At 44.7% G+C, this 24,673-nt stretch overlaps 1 protein-coding gene across 7 annotated transcripts in view; it reads right to left on the reverse strand.

Moving 5' to 3' along the window:
• The window catches only part of GATB (glutamyl-tRNA amidotransferase subunit B), a 234,815-nt gene that overhangs the window by 187,745 nt on the left and 22,397 nt on the right, over positions 1–24,673 (reverse strand). For all 7 annotated transcript variants that reach the window (XR_015053363.1, XM_085864528.1, XM_085864532.1 and 4 more), the window contains exons 2-4: positions 23,844–23,991; positions 10,245–10,358; positions 3,781–3,952 (exon numbers count right to left, since the gene is read on the reverse strand). Coding sequence is in view for 6 of the 7 variants with exons in the window: in XM_085864528.1 (XP_085720654.1) it covers positions 3,781–3,952; positions 10,245–10,358; positions 23,844–23,991 (434 nt within the window). In the remaining variant the exon portion in view is untranslated. The remainder of the gene's footprint in view (positions 1–3,780; positions 3,953–10,244; positions 10,359–23,843; positions 23,992–24,673) is intronic.

Genomic DNA, 24,673 nt, shown 5'->3' on the forward strand with positions numbered 1-24,673 from the left:
TCAAAGGAACTTGAGACAATATTTATCTGCTGGGTTGAATGTGAGGAAAATTCATAGGATTTTGAAATGTCATTGATTAAAGAAGTATATTGATTTTAATACAAAAAGGAGAACAGAAGCAAAAACAGATTTTGAGAAGACTTTTATAAATTAATGAATAATGCTGTATTTGGAAAGACTATGGAAAATGTTAGGAATCGACAAAACTTAAGACTTGCTGCATCTTGGAAACAGGCTTCAAAGTAAATTAATAGAGCAAGTTTTGACCAAACAGAGGTGTTTTCAGAGAACTTTTGTGCTACTCATTTGAAAAAAAGAGTATTGAAATGGATAAACCTATTCATAATGGAACATCAATTCTTGACTTGTCAAAGTCGTTAATGTATGACTATTACTTTATTAAAAATAAAGTATGAGGATAATGTGTCTGTTATATATGGATACAGATAGTGTTCTATTAGAAATTAAGACAAGTGATGTATATGAGGATATGATTGATAATATTGATATATATGATACAAGTAATTATAAGTCAGGTGATGTGTTTTTTTTCATCAAAGAATAAAAAGGATATTGGTAAGTTTAAAGATGAATTGGGTGGGAAAGTCATGAGTGAATTTATTGGATTGAGATCAAAGTCTAATGCTTTCACGTATATTGATAATAACAACATTGAAAGGTGTGATAAGAAGCTAAAGGGAATAAAGAAAAATACAATCAAGGAAACAATAAACTTTAAACATTATTACAACTGTTTAACCTGAAAGAAGGAATACAGAAAAATGAATGCAATAAGAAGTTATAAACATCAATTATATACAGAAGAGATAAATGAAAAAGCATTAGGAGCTTTTGATGATAAAAGATATATTTTAGAGAATGGAATCAATAGTCTCCCTTATGGTTCAAAGTATGTGTTAAGATATTGGGTTGGGAATTTTAACAGGCCACCGCCATATTTTTACTGATTTATAAATGATAGAACCAAGCAATAACCAAACCAAAGAGTGGAGATGTAATCAGCCTTGGTATTTAAATGGGAAACAAAGAATGTGAGAAATATCAAATAAGTCTTATTGAAGAAATAACCGGGGTTAAAGTAGATGAAACAAATAAGCGAATAAATTTAATTACAAATAAGTTGGAGGATGTGAAGAAAAAATTAAATATCCTTGAATGGACTGAAAACTTTGAGGGTTATCAATTGAACAATGGAAAAACAATTCACGACAATGAATCTCAAAATGATATGTGGCTCAGGAGGTGGTCAAATAAGAGCATTAAGAGAAGTTTATAATTTTATTTCTGCTCAACAAAGACACTTAAACCAAGAATGAAGTTATTCTTTGTGAATATGTGTACTCGATGGAAATGAATGTTATAAGAAAATTAAGTTATTCCCAAAAGTAGAACATGGATAAATATTCGTTGGTTCGCTCTTTGAGTGGAATGAAAATATGAAAGGGAAATAAGTGTTTTAATCAGCAAGTCTCAATCTTTCACTGTCAATTTTACATTTGCTTGCATGGGAGGGAAGGGGATAGGTGGGGAGAAAATCGGTCTCCCATTTTGAGCTTTTGGGGCTTGAGTCAGAAAGTTTTTCCCTTTTTCCCCATTCATTTGAATGGGCATCGCAGAAACCCCATTATCTACTCCCTTGTCCCCCCCCCCTTTCCCTTCCACAGATCTAATGTCTCTGTTCCCAAAGTTTTGTCCTTCCCACTCCCACCCCTCTTGTCTCATGCCCCCCTTTTGCGTTATGTGTTGGCTCTCATACGAGCGTCAACAAGGAAAATAAATAAATAAATAAAACCCGCTTTGATCAGACGCCTGACCCTAACCCTTGATGTTTTTATGCCTCCGCACCAAGGGTGCCGGAGGCATTATGTTTCCGGGTAGTCCGTCCGTCCGTTCGTCCGTCCGTCCGGATTTTCGTTTACGCGATAACTGAAGAAGCAAATTGTAGAATTTCATCAAACTTGGTAAAAAGGTAAAGTAAGACAGGGCAATTAAGTGATTAGATTTTGGGCCAGATGTGGTAAAGGACAAGGGTCAAAGGTCAAGGTCAAACTCTGAAATTTCATTGCTAACACCCTAACTAGAAATAAAAGACAGAATTTCATTAAACTTTGTGCAAATGTAAAGTCAGACAGGTCAATTAAGTGATTAGATTTTGGGACAGATATGATGAAGGTCAAGGGTCAAATATGTCAATACTCAAGTGTTTGTGCGGGAGAGCAGAGGCATACCCGTCGACTGCACGCAGTCGACCCTTGACCTTTACCACATCTGGCTCAAAATCTAATCACTTAATTGCCCTGTCTTACTTTTCGTTTGTACCAAGTTTGATGAAATTCTGTCCAATATTTCTTGAGTTAGGGTGTAAAGAGTAAAATTTCAGAGTTTGACCTTGACCTTTACCACATCTGACCCAAAATCTAATTACTTAATTGCCCTGTCTTACTTTACCTTTTTACCAAGTTTGATGAAATTCTACAATTTGCTTCTTCAGTTATCGCGTAAACGAAAATCCGGACGGACGAATGGACGGACGGACTACCCGGAAACATAATGCCTCCGGCACCCTTGGTGCGGAGGCATAACAAGAAAAAGACATCATGCAGAGCACAACACTTGTAAAATCCATCCGCCTCTCCAAAGGTTGCCATGGATACATGAAATTGTCCATTTCATCAAGATTAAAATTTACAATCTTAAATCAAAGTTCAGGTGAATCAGATGAAAATTGATTATCTTTCAGATTGAAATTGATTTTAGTAGTTTGACCTTGAGTTGACCTTTGAGCTTTTGACCACAAAAATAGTTGGTTTCCAAATTCAGTCATGGACTCTGCAATTGCTGCTTCATTATCAGGTTAATCAGATGAAAATTGACGATTTTTCAGAAGAAATTTGATGATTTTACAAGTTTGACCTTGAGTTCACCTTTTGATATAAAAATTGTTACTTTCCCAATTCAGTGATGGACTATGCAAATCATGTTCAACTTACAATTTAAATCGGATGAAAATTGAAGATGTTTCAGATAAAAATTGATGATTTTCGAAGTTTGTCCTTGAGTTTACCTTTGACCTTTTGACCTCAAAAACATTTGGTTTCCCAATTTAGCGATGCAATATGCAAATCTTGTTCAAATTTCAATTCAATCGGGTGAAAAATGACGATTTCCGAAATTTGACCTCAAGATGACCTTTGACCTCAAAATCAATAGGCTTCTCAGTTGAGACTACCTCTCCAATTTGGTAAAGTTTCATGACTTTCAGTTTTGAATTGTGAGCTGTTGGCGACAAACAAAAACAGAGACAGACAGACAGACAGACAAAATAACAAAAACGACTGACCAATACACTAGAAAAATCTTTGATTTTGCAAGTACCAAATGGACCCAAATGCAATACCCTCTCCTTTGGGCAAAAGGGTAAAAAGGGTAAAAGGGTGGTAAAAAGCCTTTAGGTGACTGGGCTAGACGTAAAGTAACTTATGCAGGCAGAGATACAATGGGGAGAGCACGACAAATTTGATTGGTCAAGACCGTGGAATTTTGCCAACTTCAGAGCCAAAGAAACTAAACTGCAGGTTTTTGGAAGTGATTTGTGTTCCACAATGTTCAAAATACAGAATTAAATTGAGATTATGCAGTTACTCGATCACAGACTGACCAACAGACTGAAGGAATTGGTTTACCCCGCTTTGCGCATGCACACGCATTAAGTAAATCAAAAACAATCACATTCATCAAAAGAAAAAAATAATGTCTGACCAGCTCGATTGAGGTCCACCAAGGTGAGGCCTTCAGCTACATCATGCAAGGACTTTCCACTGTCCTGTTCCAGCTGGACACATGTAATGCCCAGTTTTCTCTCTCCACCAGGCACATGCAGCACTCCTCGTTCAGCCACAGGGACACGCTGCTGTGTGATTTGATATCCTGCCTGCAAAGAGGAGGTTAAGGTGAAGCATATCAATCCATAAAATGATTGTGTGTGTGTGTGTGTGTGTGTGTGTGTGTGTGTGTGTGTGTGTGTGTGTGTGTGTGTGTGTGTGTGTGTGTGTCCTGCAGAACTCCAAAAACCACGAAACCAAGTGGCCCAAAACCTTACGTGTATGAGGGAACTCCATGGGAGTGCACAAATGAAAACTGGGGATTTGGGTAAATATAACCACCCATTTTGAAGATAATTTAAGGGATGATCAACGCTCATAATTAAAAACCAAAAAAGCCTAACCAAGAAGGTGGCACGCCATCCTGGTCAACTCAACCCGCCATCACCTCACAGGGGTTTTAAGCCACCATTTTATTTCGGGCCTGCTCAAATATGGCTTGACTTGGAACAGGCCGCATCGGTTTCTGTACGATAAAGCACTAAAATTTTTTTTTCACTTTCCTCACTCATATCATCGAATGTCTGATCTTCAAATCATCACTTTTGAAAGTGCTATACTTTTCAAATCGGGAGCTTGGAGCGATGCAATTTCCCCTACTCCTCTGCATTATATGATGCGTGATTCCATACTCCTCTGAGTTCTGAAGGTTAATCACGACAAAACTTTATACGATCACATTTTTTTGTACCACCTATAGTATAGGTCCTATACAATGAGTGAGATAGCGAGCTCCGAGCATAAAATATGGCACCAGATGTGAATAACTGTGAAGATGCACCTTACTTGGGGGTTGTAAACAGCCATTTTCTCACAACTTATAACTTTATATGGAATAGGCAAAGCCCAGAAGCGAACGTAGAATTCTTCTTACATTCGATGCTGCAATTTCCGGTTACTTCGGCCTGGATTCGGGATCAGTGATCAAATAATGTAAATCACAATTAAAAATTATTTTTTGATGATGCGGGAGATATCTTTATTATAAAATTAGGTAGACTTAAAACTGCTGGAGTATTTACTCTCTAGTTTTGTTGTTAATTTTTTAGTCATAAAGGTGTGATTGGGTATACTATAGATCAAATTAATTATTTGTGCATTTCTATAACCGTGATAACACCACTGCATATTACCTCAACATTACCTTCACAACTACACCGCCTAGAACAGGATCTCATCTGAAAAAATAAATATTACCTCAACATTACCTTCACAACAACAACTACACGTCGAGAACAGGATCTCATCTGAAAAAAAAAAAAAAATTCCTCAACATTATCTTCACAACGACAACTACACTGCCTAGAACAGGATCTCATCTAAAAAATTAATATTACCTCAGCATTATACCTCAACATTACCTTCACAACAACTACACCACCTAGAACAGGATCTCATCTAAAAAAATAAATACTAGAAGCGAACGTAGAATTCTTCTTAAGGCCCTGTCACACCTTGACGATTTAGCCAGCGTATGCCTGACGTATGCAAAATTTGGCTAAAACGCTGGCACACGTCGAATACGTTATGGGTGTTTGTTTCCGTTAAGAGAACGCTGGCATACGTCGTAGTACGCTGGCATACAGGTACATCTTTGTACGCTGGCATACGTCGTAGTACGCCGAGGTGTTAGACAAATTTTCCATGCTTGAAATTTTTCGACATATGCCAGCGTATGACTCACACGTTCCGCATACGCTTCGCCATACGTTGTAGGCACGTTACGCAATCGTTGACACACGTTACTTGTAAGTTACTCATAAGTCGAAACACGTCGAGGTAATGTTTAGCGTACCCGAAACTTATTTCTAACCTATGAGTAACGTGTTGTAGGCACGTTACGCGATCGTTGACACACATTACTCATAAGTCGAAACACGTCAAGGTAATGGTTAGCGTCAGTGTTCCAGACTCCCTGTTTTTTTTTTGTTTGTTTTTTTTCTTCGGCGTGACGGTGATGTCAACACTTCGATTTCTAGTGCGGTTATGATATAATATAATTAATAAGCTGCCGCTCAACGATTTAAATCATAACCGCACTGGAAATCGAAGTGTCAACATCAGTCATACCGAAGAAAAAACAAAAAAAACAGGGAGTCTGGAACACTGACGCTAACCATTACGTCGACGTGTTTCGACTTATGAGTAACGTAAAAGTAACGAGTGTCGACGTGCGTCAACGATCGCGTAGCATGCCTACAACTTATGCCAGCGTATGCGGAACGTGTGTCATACGCCGAGTACGTCGAGAAATTTTCAACATGCTGAAAATTTCTCGACGTACGACGACGTATGCCAGCGTGCTCTTAACGTATACAAAACTTACCCATAACGTATTCGACGTGTGCCAGCTTGGTTCGGCAAATTTTTCATCCGTCGGCATACGCTGGCTAAAACGTCAAGGTGTGACAGCGGCTTCACACTTCGATGTCTAGTGCGGTTATGATTTGAATCATCGAGCCACAGCCTATGAATAGCCTACGCCACGTGATCGTCGGCTATACGCTGCCGCGCAATGCATAAGTTAGACTATCGTTGGGCATAGGTTGTGAACGCCAACAACACGCTCAGCATTCGTTGGTATAAGTTATCTATATGTGATTGAAACATTCTGTGTACATTACTAATGCATTATGCATACGTCCAACACGTTATTATATGCCCAAAACTTTTAAAAAAAACATCAATAGTTCAGCGTACGCCAGCGTTTTACATACATTTTGATACCTTGCCATACGCTGGCTAAAACGTCAAGGTGTGACAGGGCCCTTACATTCGCTTCTGATTTTACCTATAACTTGTTCACAACTGTATACGCAATTTCCGGTTACTTCGGCCTGGATTCGGGATCAGCGATCAAATAATGTAAATCACGATTTAAAATTATTTTTTGATGATGCGGGAGATATCTTTATTAAAATCAGTGGAGGAAATATACATCATGTCTGATATTTGGGACTTTCATGTCTCCGACGATGCCTTTATCTCCCGGCATGCATCATTCCCCATGACAAAAACCGGAAGCAAAAAAAAACCGGAAGCAAAAGGGGTCATAGCCAACACACGGATTCCAAATTGCCAGGGTACTGTGTTGTTGTTGTTGTTGTTGTTGTTGTTGTTTCCTATTTCTCATGTGCATGCGTCAAGTATGAAGCTCACTACATTCGCTATAAACACACGAGCAACCACCTGCCACCATCTCCCATGTACATGTTCTGACTCTTGTGAGAAAAACATTCACCATCATCTACCCAAAAGCATTTGTTTTTTTTCATACATGGTCTTGGCTAGTGGAAGAGCGAGGACACAGAACAGACCATGACACAACATAACAAAGGGAACAGCAGGAGAAAGGGGGAAACGCCAATAGCAGGATGGTGGGAGAAGGTAGATGGAGACGGCCAAACATGGGATGCAGGTAATGATGAGACTGAGGGGAGAACACAAGGGTAGACAAGATGGACACAGAAGCAAATTTTGGGAAGGGTGGGTAGGTGGTTTAATGGGTGAAGAAACGATCATGGTTTTGGATGGGGGATGATTTGCTTCCTGTTTATTATCTTAGTTGTGCATCGTCACCATATTCTTACTAGTTCATGGTCAGAATAGGGTGAGTACATCAAATGCAAGAAAGCTTATAGATCCACTGAGATATGGATATGACACAAGCATTATGGAACAAATGCCTTTCTCTTGGATCAACAGGGTGTCACAGAAACACGTGCCAGGTAGATGTGGGAATGTGTGGGCATCTGATGATGTTGGATAATGGTTATTATCGTTGAGCTAAGCCTGCATTTTCACTTTCAGGTAGTCTTAGCAACAGGCCCAGTTGCGTGGAGTACACCAAAGAAAGTGAAGGTTACACCCTGGTGGATTACACATGACAATGACGGGGAAAGTGCCCGATGATTTTAACGAGAAGGAAGTTTCTCCAACATGGAAGCATTGTGGACAGGAAGCCAGCTGGTCGACCTCGGACAATCACCAGTCCTCACAAAGAAGACTATCTGCATGAAGCAGTGACATGTTCAGGGAAATCTGTGCAACAGATGCAATGTGAACTTGGAATTTTTAAGCCCAGTGTCTACTGTATGTATCCTGAAGAGGTATGAACATGACCTTCATAAAGCTCACCCTTGACATGGAATTAATGATGATCTGGAGAATTGACTCAAATTTGTTGTTGGAATTGGAGAACACTGTGACCAGAGAAGATGACTAGAATCAGAGGGAATGATTTGCTTCCTGTACAGTGCCTTCAGAAAGTAGTCACACCCCAAGACTTGTGTCACATGTTGTTATGTTACAGCCTGAATATAAAATGGATTAAATTAAAAAAAAAAAAAAAATTTCACCGATTTACACAAAATACCCCAGAATGACAAAGTAGAAACATGTTTTTCGAAATGTTTATAAATTCATTTAAAATGAAAAGCTGAAATGCCTTGAGTTAATAAGTATTCAAGTGGCTTTTTCGCAGGAGTGGCTTCCATCTTGTCATTCTTCCATAAAGCCTAGATTTGTGAAGTGCTGCAGAGATCGTTGTCCTTCTGAGATGTTCTCCCATCTCTGCCAAGGATCTCTGTAGTTCTGTCAAAGTGGTCATTGGGTTCTTGGTCACCTTCCTGATCAAGGTCCTTGCCCAGTTACTCAGCTTGGTCGGATGGCCAGCTCGAGGTAGAGTCTGGGTAGTTCCATATTCTTTCCATTTCCTAATGATGGAGCTCACTGTGCTCTTGCCTGTGAAATTGTATCATCTTGCCTGGCCTTACTAATCACAATTACTTCATCAGTTCCTTCCTTAATAGCTTCCCCACCCTCCGCTGACCTAAAAAAGCCTGCATTCCTTCTTCAATTCCCACTGCAAACCTTGCTGCCTCCTTTCTAGTTAACATATGACCATCATTCCAGAAACACTCCCTTTGTCCCTGAAATGATTCCCACTGCATCTTACATGTAAAACCTTCCTCCTGACACCATTCTTCCAGCCATTGGTTGACGCCTATTGCTCTACTCAAAATTTCTATATCATTTCCTAATCTTGGGAGAATCCCAGAAAACATGACCTCACAACCCTTTGCTTTCAGCCACTTACCCAATATTCTGTTTCTATTTTTTAAATCCTCTGAGTAAACTTTACCAAAATCATTCACACCTCGGTGTACCACAACCAACTTCTTCCTGCCGTGACCTGATGCAATATAGTTTACCCTTCCTTCAATGTCCCGAACTCCCGCTCCTTCAAAACTCCACAGAATTCTGTCTACAATCCTTCCTGCAGAATGAAGAATCTACTTATTTCATCATATCATCACCTTCAAAAACTGTCTCCCATACCTCATGTTGACCAATTTATATTGCTGCACCTCCATCACTGCCTGCACATTCTGCACCTCCACCACTGCCTGCACATGCTGCACATCAACCACTGCCACTGCCTGCATCAACATCACCTCCACAACTGCCTGCACCCGCTGCACCTCCACCACTGCCTGCACACGCTGCACCTCCATCACAGCCTGCACACGCTGCACCTCCATCACAGCCTGCACACACTGCACCTCCATCACAGCCTGCACACGCTGCACCTCCATCACTGCCTGCACATGCCGCACCACCATCACTGCCTGCACATGCCGCACCACCATCACTGCCTGCACACGCCGCACCTCCATCACTGCCTGCACACGCCGCACCTCCATCACTGCCTGCATACGCCGCACCTCCATCACTGCCTGCATACGCCGCACCTCCATCACTGCCTGCATACGCCGCACCTCCATCACTGCCTGCTGTATCCATCTTGTTTACCCCATGTCCTCCTCAACATCACTTATTTGTCCACGTCTTCCTCTATTTTCTCCCTCATCCCTGCTGTTGGGGTGTGTTCCCCCTCTATTTGTACTGTTCCTTTTGTTCTGTTATGTTCTCATACATTATATGTTACAGTTCCTACATGAGCCCCAACATTCATGCCTGGTGTTGGCTTAATGGTTGGGGTAGCAGGGTTTGGATCTGAGGGTCCTGAGTTCAAATCCTGCTCAGCTGTTGAATTAATACCAGGTGGGGTTAAGTCGGCCTGTCATTTTTCCGAGGCCGGCGAAATGAGTGCCAGCATGCTGGTATTCTGTGTCGGAGTGGCGACCCATCCAGGATTGTGCCCAATAGCAAGGAGACTGCTTAAGCAGCAACAACACTCTACACAGAGTATGGTCCCAATCTCCTCCTCCTCCTCCTCCTCCTACTCCTCCTCTCAACATTGTTTCAGAAAAAAAAAGTGTCACCTCATCTTTAACACCGTTTCTGGAATAAAATGTTAGAGGTAGTGGACAAACTCACCGGCATATCTGCGTAGAAATAGTGTTTGCGATCAAAATACGATCTCCGATTGATGTGACACCCGAGTGCTAACCCAGTGAGCACAACTGCTTCCACACAGCGTCGATTCAAGACCTGTAAACACACAGAATCAAAAAACAACATCACATTTAAAAATGTAAACTAATGAAGTATGTATACAGATTTCACATTACATGTACGGAATTACTCTTTAATCATTTACGTGGAAAGTTACATGTTTATGTTTTGAAAACAGCCTGTGTGCTGGTGGCATCATTTCTGGAAGCTCGGCTGCGCCGCTGATGCAGTTCCCCGTTACCAGTAAGCTGGTGCTCATTTTGCCAACCTCAGAAGGATGACAGGCTGAGTCAACACACCTGGTGCGATTTCAATGGAACGACAGAGGATCAAACCCAGGACCCTAAGATCTTAAGCCAGCCATCTTAACCGTAAAGCCAACACCAGGCTTGGAAGGTTACATGATAACATGGTTATCGAGTTTTGGCAAGTTACTTAGCTTTACCACTGGATATATCATTTTGATTTGTCTTAATGGTGCAGTCACCTGCACAAGCCCAAGTTAGATGAAGATTAATGTGTCATTCTCGATGACATCCTTAATCTGGAAAAAGTGCAAATAAGTTGTTCTTATGAAAGAAGCACACAGGAGAAAACTAAACAGAGCAACTAAAATAAAGAGACCTTCTCATTCAGACAGTTATTTCCTTAAATGCATGTTCAGATTAGCCCCATTCCCATGTCTAATGGGATTTTAAATGAGATGCGTTGAGAAGGGCAAAGAATAGATCCCCTCTCTTATGGGAAGCTTTTTTCTTTCACGAGCTCTGAAGCCCACCATTATATTTCCTCAGCAACGTTCTTTCGAGAGCTCCGACGCCCGCCTTTTTGAGAGCGCACGGGTCATCATGGCAACCGTGCACAAGTGGGGCGGGGTGAGCTTGGGGCGGACACTGCGCCGCCTAGACGGCCCGGAGATAAAAAAAAAAAAACGAATGGAGGTCCCTTCTGAGGCGAAAGAAAGCGGGGGGGGGGGCGGGGAGCCAGGGAGGGAGAAGAGAACGAGAAGTAAGCTTGAGAAGCGAGCAAGAAGCGGACGTTAGCGTGCAAACGAGGAGATGGAAGCGAGCGTGTGGTGCGCGTGTGGGTGTGAGCAGCGCGGCCAACGAGTGAGGCACGGGTCGGTCACCAACACCAGGGTCTAAACCCGCGACAGACGGTCTAGGTGCCTTCCAGACGTCGACTGGCGTTCAAGGCTGTTCACGAGAGAGTGCACGGCAAGGCTGGGTGCTGGCGACGGACGTGATACGTACGCACACATTTCAGGACGTTTTCACTTCACGGACGACTACTTTCTGGTGAGTGAGACGATTATCTCCCCCCGAATGATCTGTTGGGTGCGCATGTCTGTGTTTAGCTGTAGTCAACCCCCGATAAGCATCTGCTCTTTGTCTCTTTCCTGGCACTTTCATTGATTTTGCTTTGAAATTAATTCATTTATTTACGCCAGAAAATAAAAAGTTCTTTTTATTTATTCATTTTATTATTAATAAATCACTTGTCAATTTCCTACCTGTCCGTGTTTGTCCTTTCCTTCCATTGGTCGAGCATTGTTCGAACCGAGATAGACAGAGAGGTAATTACCACAGATTTGACCAAAAATAGTCGGCACGCACCAGCGGTTAAAACGCTCGGCCGCCCTAATTCAAATATAATCGAGATAACATTGGTGCTTTGCCGAGGGCGCGCTCCCCGCCCAGGTAACCACGTGACCCCTAGTTAAACGGAATAATTAGACGGTGGACACTGGAACTCGTGGTTATCTGGGTGGTGTTCGTGGTTCTAAAACAACCCACTGTACCATAACGTTAATTGTGAGCGGTGGCCCCAGGTCCGGCTCTACTGAGGACAACCGGGGATTAATCCTCCGAGTGACAAGCTGGTGTCTCGGTACCCGTGGTCGCAACAATATATACATATTTTTTTCTATATGCGTGTGTATGTGAGCTATGGTGAGCATGCACGTACATGTTGCCCAACCGATTGTGCAGGGAGTACTGTTATTGCTTGATTAGTGGTATTCCCTATGAGACAATTGTTGCCCGACGGGTGCACGCAGGGACAGACGGATGCAGGCACACCAAGAGCAAACTTCTTTTATATTATAGATTCCACAGATGTTTTTTCTTCTCCGATTTGTGTTTTAAACATGAGTAGTACTCCCCCCTCCCCCACCACCCCCATCCCACTTTTGGGTGGAATGATATGGGTACACAAGGGGAATTCGAAGTGGAGTACAACCTCTGCTGAAGCTGATTTGGTGATTAAATTGATGCAACTAATTTGTTTCTAAAGTGTTTTTCCAAGAGTATGTGACAAGAACACCTTTATTAGTCCCCCACTGGTTTCACCGGTGGGAACTGCAGGTTTGCTCTCCGTCTGTCCCACATGTTTTTTCTGAGTTTTTCCCATACCCTTTAACATATTCAAGTGAAGCTTGGTGAATGGCTTCATCATGACAAGTTACAGAACAAGTTTGAATTTCAGGGCGTTTCATCAATTTTTCACAGAGTTATGGCCTTTTTGAACTGAGAAAATATCACACAACAAACATGGGTCAGTGTTTCGCTGCACTGACTCCACCACACTGCTTTACACACCCATTGGCAGGACAACCAAGGGCGTAGCCAGAGGTCCAAAAGCGATGAGGCGAAAAGAGGTGAACTTGGTTAAGGTGACGGTGCCAGTAGCGCAATAAGAAAGCTGTTAGGGTTTCTCTGTTAGACAGAGAGGGGGAGAGTGAGGAGGTGGAGGGGGAAAGAGAGAAGGGAGGGGGAGGGAGGAGGGCGGGGGAGCAAGGTGGGTGGGAGATTGAGGAGGGATGGGGGAAGGGAAGGTCGCATGAGGTGAACGTAAGGGAAGACAGACATGCGATGGAGCATTAATTATAATTATGATTCATAGTCTCATCAAAATGATTCTGCATCTAGAATGTCTGAAATGCATTTTCAGACATTTTCAATGATGTTTCAATTCACGCAAAACCCCAATTTTCACTCCTGCACTTCCTTGGAGTTCCTTTAGTATGCATGCAAGGTTTCAGGCTGATAGGTTTCATGTTTTTGGAGTTATGGAGGACGGACGGACACACACACACACACACACACACACACACACACACACACACACACACACACACACACACACACACACACACACACACACACACACACACGTTTTTGCTTCATGTATGTACATCGGGTTATTCGCCCCATTGGAGTTCGTCTGTCCGAGATGGGGGCTTATGGATTTGGTCTCGATTTTCGTGTCAGTGCGTGCATGCATGTGTCTGCAACCACATTTCGGAGATATATGCACCAATTTTATTCGTACTTGGCAAAAAGACAACACATGATGGTATACATACATATGCACGTCACTTTTTTCGACATCAGATCGAAGATGGCCGACTGGTGGCCATTTTCTTACTTAAACGTTGCCCCAACCATTTCTTGGACATGCATTTTCTGATGTTCTTCAAACATGGCACACATATAAAGAATGATGGCTTACATATGTACGTCATTTAGTTTTAAGATCAGATCCAAGATGGCCGACTGGCATCAATTTTGTCACTCAAATGTGCTGCACAACCATTTCTCAGACAGCCATGGTCCAATTTTGTTTAAAATTGGCACAAACACAGTACATGACAGCATACACGTACACCCTTAATATTTTTTACAATCTGATCAAAGAAGGCCAATTGGTGGACTGGTGGCCATTTTAGTTGTACATAAATATGGACTCGCACTTTCACTCTACACAGCAAAATTACTAAAACAACGGGGGCTATGACATTTTATGTTTTTTTACCTCCGCCACCGAAGGTGAAGGAGGTTATGTTTTCACCCATTTCTGTCTGCCTGTCTGTACGTTTGTCTGGTTGGGTACAGGATATCTCAAAAAGTTGTGGATGGATCCGGATGAAATTTTGTGGACAGGTCCAGTGTTGTGTGAAATTTTTGAAATCTTGTGGACCGTCCTTAGAGCAGTTGGGTGTACTGCAGTTAGAGCAGAGGGTGGTGGGCTCTTTGTGCACTGCAGTTAGAGCAGAGGATGGTGGGCTCTTGACAGAGGAGTCCGAAGTGAAGGCTCGCTGGGCCGGTTACTTTGAGTGGCTGTACTCGGTTGATCCACGAGCTGTTGAGTTGGACGTCAGGGGTGTTACAATTCCTATTGCTGACCCTCCAATCAACTGTGGTCCAACTTCGTTTGTGGAAACAGAGGCTGCAGTGAACCAGTTGAAATGGGGCATAACTCCAGGGATCTGTGGCATCCATGCTGAACTTCTCAAAGCTGGTGGAAATGCTGCACTTGTGTCGTTGCATGCAGTTCTGTGCTCTGCCTGTAAAATAGGCATCATCCCAAATGACTGGAAGAGGGGCTTCGTTGTCCCTCTCTGGAAAGGAAAGGGTGATCACCAAGACTGCAACAACTACCGAAGGGTGACACTGTGCCGGGCAAGGTCTTTGCTCGGATAATTCTTGATAGGGATAATTCTTGATATGAACCATACTCTGGTACTGAGAGTGCTGTGAAGTGTGGTGGTACCATCTCTGATATATTTCCAGTTGTTACTGGAGTTCATCAGGGGTGTGTATTGGCCCCCACACTTTTCAGCACTTGAATGGAGTGGATTCTGGGGAGGATGTCGGAGAAATCAAGCTGCGGTGCATCGTTTGGGAATGTCAAGATCTCTGACCTTGATTTTGCAGATGATGCAGTCATCTTTGCGGAGACTCATGATATCCTTTTGGGGGCCGTCAAGGTGGTGAATGAGGAGTCGGAGAATCTCTCCACGACCTCAACATCCTCACCACAAACAGACAGACAGGACAGCAGCATCCAAGATGTCACCGAAAGCCTGGATCTTAGTTTTGACCCAAGAAACCCGTAATCCCAGCGGCTCCAACTCCTCATGCAGCACCTCGAGGGCCCCCAAAAGGATATCTAACGTCTCCGCAAAGATGACTGCATCATCAGCGAAATCAAGGTCCGAGATCTTGAAACCCGAGATTATGGGTTTCCTGGGTCAAAATGGCTTGGTCAAAACGAAGATCCAGGCTTTCAATGACATCTTGGATGCTACTATCTTGTCTGTACAAGTTTGTGGTGAGGATATTGAGGTCACGGAGAGATTCACTTATCTTGGCAGTGATATTCATGTCTCTTCTGGCTGTGAACCAGAAGTCAACAGATGTCTGGGTCAGGCCTGGGGAGTCATAGATTCACTGGATCATGGGGTGTGGCGCTGCTGGCACCTGTGTGGGAGGATGAAAGTCTGAGTCTTCAGTTCCTTGGTGCTTCCAGTCTTGCTCTATGGATGTGAGACTTGGACTCTGACCAGGGATCTGAGATGGAGACTTAATTCCTGTGGTACTAGGTCATTTCGGAGAATCCTTGGCTATCGCTGGTCAGACTTTGTGTCCAACGAGCAGTTGATGAGAGAGACTCAAAGGAGATGTGTTACCTGAATAGTCCGTGAGCGTCAGCTGCCGCTGTATAGACATGTGGCTCGTTTTCCTGACGCTGATTCTGCTCACAAGATTCTCTCAGCGAGGGAGCCTCGTGAGTGGAGGAGGCCAATAGGCCGACCACATGCCTCGTGGTTGCATCAGGTTGCTCAGCATCTCAAAGAGATGGGGATGGACCAGGCATCTGCCTGGGGGGTGGCCAGAAGGAGGCCCCTGAAGTACCGGCAGAAAGTGGACGCAGCGACGCGCTGCTCTGGCGCATGCTGCATACCTGACCTGACCTATTCAGTGTGTGACAAGGACGAACTGCTTTGATTTTGGTGAAGATCCGGATCAAACTACTATAATTCAACAATTCTTTTACCATTGAGAGAAGGGGCTAAAAATGATATACAGCATATCTCAAAAAGTTTTGGACAGATTCGGATGAAACTTGGTGGTCAGGTTCGGAGTGTGACAAGGACAAATTGATTCGAATTTGGTGAAAATCCGAATCTGGATGCCAGAATTATTTAATCTATAAAGCGATTCTTCACCATTGAGAGAAAGGGCCAAAAACGGCATAGTACTGTATAGCATGATATTTCAAACATGCAATGGGCCTGATATGTTCTCGTGGATCAGGCATTACAGGGCGGAGGTACGCACTCTACCCAGTCTCCTTCAAGTTAACTATGTTCTACTACTGTCTGGTGATTTACCATTGTTGTTGTACAAGCTTTATAGACATGCTCACATTGTAATGGTACTGTGCATACTTTAGAGACAATCCAGCATTCTAAATAGCTCATACTTGATATAAATATGTGTCCGACTGATGACTCCATCTTTGCTCTTTATTTCTTCGGGTTCCTTCTTGGTCTTCCGTTTCCTTATGTTTGCACCATATCCTGATGCTGTATGTACTGTGCTGTGCTTCCCCACTGATGGACCTCTCGTAGCTTGCACATGTTGTTACGTTTGAGCCAGGGGAAAACTGCTGAAATCTAACTGTCCGGCTTCTTCCCAACATCTTTGTTCTTTGTTCTTTTCATATTTTTCTGATATATTTTTTAATCATTCACTTTATTCATTCTAATTCTTGCTTTTTCCTTCTCATTCATCTTTTTTACTCTCTATTCCTGTCTTTCATTATCTATCTCTCTAAGGATACGTAAATTCTTGCAGAAATTTTTCTGCAAGGCTCACTTGGCTGCACCTGGATGGATTTGAGGGTTGCGGAGCAACGGCTGAAACCCGAATCCTATCCAGGTTCCTCCTGATGATGCCATCTTTGCTCTTTACTTCTTCAGGTTCCTTCTTGGTCTTCTGTTTCATCGTTGCTATCTGTTGGCACTATGCTTACCCTGCACGAAACAGGGAAGCAACACGGAGACAGCCGATCGACCTCATGGGAGCAACCCAGAATACATGGGGTCGGAAGTCTAGAGACATTCTGATAATATTCCACTGTTAACCACACCCATACAGATCTGATTGGCTCTCGAACAAATGCGTCTAGCGGCCCCGCCCCATCAGGATGATTGATAGTTGTAGTCCTGTCCACGTGTTCCCTTCCTATTCCTTTGCAAAGGAATGCAGTTTGGCATACTTTTCGTGGAATCTGTTCAAGCTATCAAAATTTCAATCATTTTGCACCTTCCTACTATAAAATGCAGTAGATTGGTGTTTTAGCCAAGTTCGTAGCTGAAACCAATTTTGAGTTAGACTGTCAGAAAAGAATAATAAGAAAAATAAGAATGACAAACAGGCACTTTTGGGTCTCATTTTTCTTGTTCAGCAATGACCTGAACACAAATCAAACCCTATTGTTTCCATTTAAAAAAAAAAAAACATTATTTACTTTGTTGAATCAAAAATGAATAAATTAGAGTTAAATCAAAAATGGAACGCGTGTCGTGCATACGCGGTAAGTTGGAGGTGATGAAAAACGGGTTGGTAGGAATCAAAAGTGGGGCTTTTATTTATTTATTCGACATCATTGAATGGTGAGGTGATACTGCACACAAAATCCCAGAGGGTGGTGATGTGGTCTTCAGTGAGGGAAAGCTCATGACGTCACAGCTGATTGATGAGAGCAATACCTTGCATATCTGCTGTAGGTCGCTCCAGCTATATCAGTCTGCGTTTCAATCCTTGCGAGTGAAATTGAAGCGAAAAATTGAATCATTAAAATTGATTTTATTTTCCATCTAACACAGATTTTGATGACACGAAAACGGGTTTGTGGGTTTTCAGACACAAAACGGGCCAAACCCGTGAAATGCTATCGGTGCTTGTGTAAGGGATGACGGCGGACGAGCTGGTTAGAAGGGTTTATGGAGAAGCAGGGCGAGCACCACTGTCTCTCATGCCGGTAAGGAAGCCCATGGAGAGAATGGCGTGTGGTGAAGCCCGAAGCCCGTGTGAATTATGGTGTGAAGGTGTAAATGTAAAATTAACTCTCGAGGTGTGATTTCCTGCATGCAGCACAGTATGTTCAAAAAAACAAAAACAAAATTGCAGTTCTTAATCAAATTGCTTAAAACAATAGAAAAGTACCACTGTGGCCAATCAAACATCCCTTTGGCGGGGTGAGCGGTGGAGTTTGGGTTATGCATCGGCCCTTCTGGCAATGCTCGAAGGTGAATTATTTGTCGGGAAGGAAATGATATACTGTTGAGAATTCGCGCCCGCCGGCGTGCGAGCGGCCACGTAACTCGAATCGCGGCACGTCGCCCACCGGACGGACAATTCCGTCGTGACCCTCTCGGACTAACGCCGGGAACTAGTCACGGGTGGGCCTTTCGGCTTCACCACGATCGTGCCAATCGGCCCCCCGCGTGGGATAGGGTTGTTCGCCAAATTCGACCTACCTAAGTACCCACACGGAGGGTAGACCGGGCGATCGCACCTCGCCGCAGGTCGACCCCGGACACGGGCCACTTAAGCGACCCGTTCCATACTATCGGGATAACCGAGCGACGTTATCGTCAACCTTGACGGTTCCGATTAATTATCGGGCGTATTTAGCCCACTACCAACCCTTTATGTGAAGTAAGATGGAGATTCAATTAAAGAAAAGACGAAGCGAAACGGGAAAAACAGTTCAAAATAAGGCACATTTATTCCGCGGCAAACGGAAAGCACACATATACAATTACAACAATTATGCACCAAAAGCAAATGTAAAAGAAACACAACAATTATGCACCAAAAGCAATTGCAACAAAAGAAACACAATGCAGATCTACTACCGACTACGCGAGCACACGGCAACACTTACACAGTTTTACTTTACAGACGGCGCCGACAACACATATACTCAAAAGCAAAAGAAAAGGGCCACCCTCAACGACAAGGGGGCAGACCTGTGGCGCGAGACCGGGTGGAGCCTATCCGTCTTGTGATGAGCCGCAAATGCTGCGGCGGTGCCCCGACTCCGCGCTCCTCCGTGGGTTTCATTGGCACTGCTTGGAATGGGGTGGGAACGGGGCCCCCTTTTCGCACTATCTCAGCGCGGGGGGGAAACAGGGGGGAATTGTTGATGCTCTGGGGAAAGAGGACAGCCGGCCTGCTTGGGTCCCACGACGAGCGACTCCACTGCGACCTCGACCGCGTTCCCGGCTTCCCCTCTCTGCAGCTCCCTGACAGACTCCGAACCCCGACAGACAGACTCTCCTCCAGACCCATCTTGACTGCTGCTGCCACACTCCGCCGCCGCCACACCTCTCCAACTCGCCCGAGCCCAAAACTGCGACTGCCTCCAACTGCTTCCAACCCAAAACAAAACTGACTGAATTCGCCCCGCACTCGGTGCTTTATAGTACGGCAGGAGAACCCATATGCAAATTTCCGGATCAGGATGAGCTCGGGGGCGGAGCCACGCTCGCCCATTGGACGGAGTAAAAGTGGCCGTGAACCTCCCCTGATCCTCGAATTTGCATATATCGATTCTACTCCGACGCGCCTGGAGGCGAGGCCAAATCGCCCCCCGCCCGCTGATAGGACGGATCAGAAGTGGGCGTGTATCATTCCTGATTCGACTTTTCCTCGGAAAGGCCGCTTTTTGCACCCGCGGCTCAGCGCGCGTCCCGCACGAGGCCAGGACAGCCTGACGCTCGGTGCCCACAAGCGGTGCGGGAATGGCCGCAGAAGGAGGAGAGGTGAAGGTGGTGGAGGGTTTATTGTGGCGGTTATGGCCATGGCGACGCTTGGAATGGCGGTGATGCGATGTTTACGGGAGCGAGCCGTGACTGTAAAGGTCGTGGCTGTTGGCGTTGTTGTTGTTGTGAAGCGGTGTTGCGGTTGGTGGTTGTTGTGTGATGGCGGTTGAGACGTGGTTGGCTCAAAATAAAGATAGAACAGAAAAACGGCTATCTTAAAGGGTCGCAGCCCGAATGAATCACATTTATTCCCTCTAAACAACAGGTTTGGGCTAACTACACATGTACTTACAGAGATATCTCACTTACAGGACCTGAATGGTGGTTTGCGAATTTCCTCAACCACAACAATACAAAGGGTCTAAAGTTACCATACGGCTACACAGAGTGCAAGTAGTCATTGCACGATCCTGTGCAACCTCATCCAAGGAAATGAGAACATTTACCCTATCATTGCAGTGGGTTGATCAGTATCTCAAGGAGATGGGGATGGGCCAGGCATCTGCCTGGGGGATGGCCAGACGGAGGCTGGGTTAATTTTTGCTGAGCTTTAAACAACAATCTTTGTGATGGTTTACTGAAGTCTAAGCAACCCAATCTTGATCGGGTGACCCAACTTGTTTTCCTTCTGACAATTTACAGACCAGTGTTTGTTTGTTGTGCTACTCCTACAATTCTGGGCCAATTACATCAAGACTTGCTACATAGGATCAGCATGACAAATTAATTTGTAGGGGTGTTTTTACCTTTGCTGGTGGTCTTGAGGGGAGGGGGAGGGGAAAGGAGGCAAATTAATTATTGATGCAAATGTATATTGTGTAGCGCCCCCTCCAGGTTTTCCCTGGTATTACAAGTCTCCACCATATACAGTACAGTGTTCCAGTCCCCACATTTTCCAGAACAGTGAGGTGTTTTGAATTTTTTATTTTTATATTTTATTTTGTATACACTGTCAAGGCTCGTATGAGAGCGAACACACAGAACATACAACAAGGGGAGCAGAAGACAAGAGGAGCGGGAGAGGGAAGGAGAAAAAAAGTGGGGCAAGAGACATGAGGAGATCTGTGGAAGGAAGAGGGATGGGGTGAGATCCACAGGGTAAACAAGATGGACACGACAGGGACTTTCAGGTCCTTGTATGACGGGCTTTCAGGAAGGAAAGCGGGGAATTTGAAGGTGGTGGCCTTGGGGTGGATTATAAGCAGTGGGTACGTTTTTTCTTCATACACATAACCTCATGGATTATTTGTTTTTTATGCCAACACACTCTGTTGTCTGAGTCTCAATTTGCAATCGTCCATTTTTTCCAATTTCAGTACCAATTCAGCCCACCTCCATAAATCTACCTCCTCCTTACCCCTCAACTATTATCCCCTCTCCTCACCCCTCCCATCTTGCCCCTCATCCTACCTCCGCTCTTAGCACCTCTTCTGCTTCAGTATAAACTCCTCTGCTGTCCCAAAGCGTGTGTGTTCTAACATCTATGTGCTCCATTCAAACCTAACATATCACTCTCTCAATCAGTACACTCCTCACACAAACATGCTCCTTCCTTCTTCGCAGCACACCTCCCCGTCTTCCCAACCCATCAAATATTGTACCTCCCCCTGTCCGCTCCCTTCTTCACCATAGCTCCACCAAGTCTCATCCTTCACCTCTCCTCACCTCTCCCAGCAACCTCCTGCACCTTGGCCGTGCCTGCTCTCATCGTCTCCACTCCCTCTCAAAGCAACCTTCACACTCATCCCCCTCCAACCTTCCCGCTCACCTTTCTCAACACCCACCCCCACCTCTGCCCTCTCACCCTTCTCCCTCCAATCTTCACCCTCACCCCCCCCTCCCAAAGTTTCCCCCCCCGACACACACAAAGCTGCCTCCTCCCCCTCCCCTCTCGTTCAATCTCATCACTCCACCTTCTCCAATCTTCAACCGCAATTTGCCCCCTCTCTTATTACTCTCCACTGTACCTCCACTCATCACCACCAAGCCTTTTCTACTACTCATCCGGCAGTCTCCCCAAGCTCTTCTGCAATCCTCCACACCCTTTCAACAACTCTCCTTACCTTCCACCACCCGCTCCTCTCTCGTTCTACCCTCCGCCTCCAGTGCACCCAAAATCTCCTACTCACCCTCTTCCTGAACAGTGAGGACCTCAAATATCCAGGGCCTACACTCAAACTGGACAGATCTTTCCATACAGGTTGTCACTGACAAACCAAACATAATCTGCTCAACATAAACTTTACTCCTTCAAGACGTCTCTGACTCCCCAGTATCTCTCCCTGCTTACTCCCTCCTCCGGTAAGACAGACGTGAGCCTCGTCCTCGTGGAGGAGTTAGTTGCTCTCTTCATCAAAGATTCTATTCCTCACTCTCCATGCACTGCCCTCAATCACCCACACCACCAGGAATCTCTCACAACGGCTTCACCTCCACTTTCTCTCTTTCCGAAAGGACTGTCTGGAACCCCCCCTACCCCCACCTTCTACTTTCTCAACAATCTCCTTGAAGTAGTCCTTTCATTCGTGCTTCTGGGTCTCATGAGAAACCATGATCTTTCCTGGGAAAGCCACATTTACAAGCTGGCCTCCAAAGCCAGTCGCCAACTGGGCATCCTCCGTCATGCAAAGTCCTTCCTTGGCACACCTGAGGTCCAAACAATATACAAAGCTTTCATCCGCAGCCTGATGGAGTACTGCTCTCTGGGCTGATGCTCCCACCTCTCACCTTTCTTGGCTTCACACTGTGAAAACCAAACCTTTTGGGATCAATGGTATCTCCCACGATGAGGCTGAGTCTTTGGGTCTCTCACTCTCTCACCACAGGCAGGTGGGTGGTCTTTCTGTCTTCGACCCTCTCCTCTCTGGCCTCACCCTTCCCTTCTCTGTCTGAGATATGTCTCTCCCATATTTCCACAAGGTGCTCAAGGTCCCCCAGTAACCCCTTTCTGGTAAAACTACCAAAATCACGAACCACTGCTCATCTTCACTGTTCATTTCTCCTTTTCCCCGCCTTTGAAAAAAAACTCCCACACTCTCTTCAATCCCACTCTTCCCTCCAGGTGTTCAAAACAGCTGTTCACCACCATCTCTTATCTTCCCCCATCAAAACCTCGATCTTTTCTATCCACATTAATCCACTCCAAATTCAATGCTTTCCTTCCTGAAAGTTCCTGTAGTGTCCATCTTGTATACCCCATGTTCCCCACCCCATCCCTCTCCCTTCCACAGATCTCCTCATGTCTCTGTTCCCCACTGTTTTGTCCTTCCCACTCCCTCCCCTCTTGTCTCATGCCCCCCTTGTTGTACGTTCTGTGTGTTAGCTCTTATACGAGCCTCAACAGTGCATACAAAGAAAGAAAGAAAGAAACAAAAACACAGCTGTCAGTTGCCGACACACCGCCCAAGTAAAGGTTTGCGTCAGAAGAGCATGTTGCATGCTTGGAACAAGACTGCCAGAAGGGCGGGTACTCCGCAAGTTATCCAGATATCTCCAACAGTTATATTACTGCAGCTGCTCCGAAAACGGACGTGTTTCCAATGAGTCTTGGGGCTTAAGTACTCCCATCTCTGAAGCTATAATTTGTGATGAAGTTGTGGAAGTTGGGAATAATATTTCAGGGTTTTCCAATAAAAAAGTGCGACGAACATGTTAAAAATGAAAAAGTATTTTGGTGGTCCGGCAGCCAGGTTCCTTGCCATTCCCTTCTTCCATCCCCTGACGCAATGGTGCATTCATCTTGTCTTCCTGTTTTTCTCTTTGAAAACCCATTATAAATTGTGTTCAATCCAAACAATTCACCAAAAATCTTACACAGTCTCTTAAAGAAGCATCATTGGTGATAAAAAGATGCGATATCAATCACCACCTCACACTCAACAAAAATACTTCAAACTCACAGGCATTGTGCCAGGAAGTGCAGCATCAAACAATGCCACACACGAGTTGGGTGGTGCCAGAAATGTCACTGCAGCACCAGAGAAAAGCTTGGAGGCCGAGTGAACTTGTGCATGGATCTCGAGGCCCACCACAGCCTCCCATTCAGCTCTGCAAATACCCACGAAGCACACCATGAAACAGTCAATCCCAAATCTACAACCCATCACCGGAAGGGTCCCCACAGCACACCATGAAACAGTCAATTCCAAATCTACAACCCATCACCGGTCGGGTCCCCACAGCACATCATTAAACAGTCAATTCCAAATCTACAACCCATCACCGGTCAGGTCCCCACAGCACACTATTAAACAGTCAATTCCAAATCTACAACCCATCACCGGTCGGGTCCCCACAGCACACCATTAAACAGTCAATCCCAAATCTACAACCCATCACCGGTCGGGTCCCCACAGCACACCATGAAACAGTCAATCCCAAATCTACAACCCATCACCGGAAGGGTCCCCACAGCACACCATGAAACAGTCAATTCCAAATCTACAACCCATCACCGGTCGGGTCCCCACAGCACATCATTAAACAGTCAATTCCAAATCTACAACCCATCACCGGTCAGGTCCCCACAGCACACTATTAAACAGTCAATCCCAAATCTACAACCCATCACCGGAAGGGTCCCCACAGCACACCATGAAACAGTCAATTCCAAATCGACAACCCATCACCGGAAGGGTCCCCACAGCACACCATGAAACAGTCAATTCCAAATCGACAACCCATCACCGGTCGGGTCCCCACAGCACACCATGAAACAGTCAATCCCAAA

Source organism: Eptatretus burgeri, chromosome 18 (genome assembly GCF_056783735.1).
Source record: "Eptatretus burgeri isolate ZD-2024b chromosome 18, Ebu_testis_v1, whole genome shotgun sequence".
Lineage (NCBI taxonomy): Eukaryota > Metazoa > Chordata > Myxini > Myxiniformes > Myxinidae > Eptatretus > Eptatretus burgeri.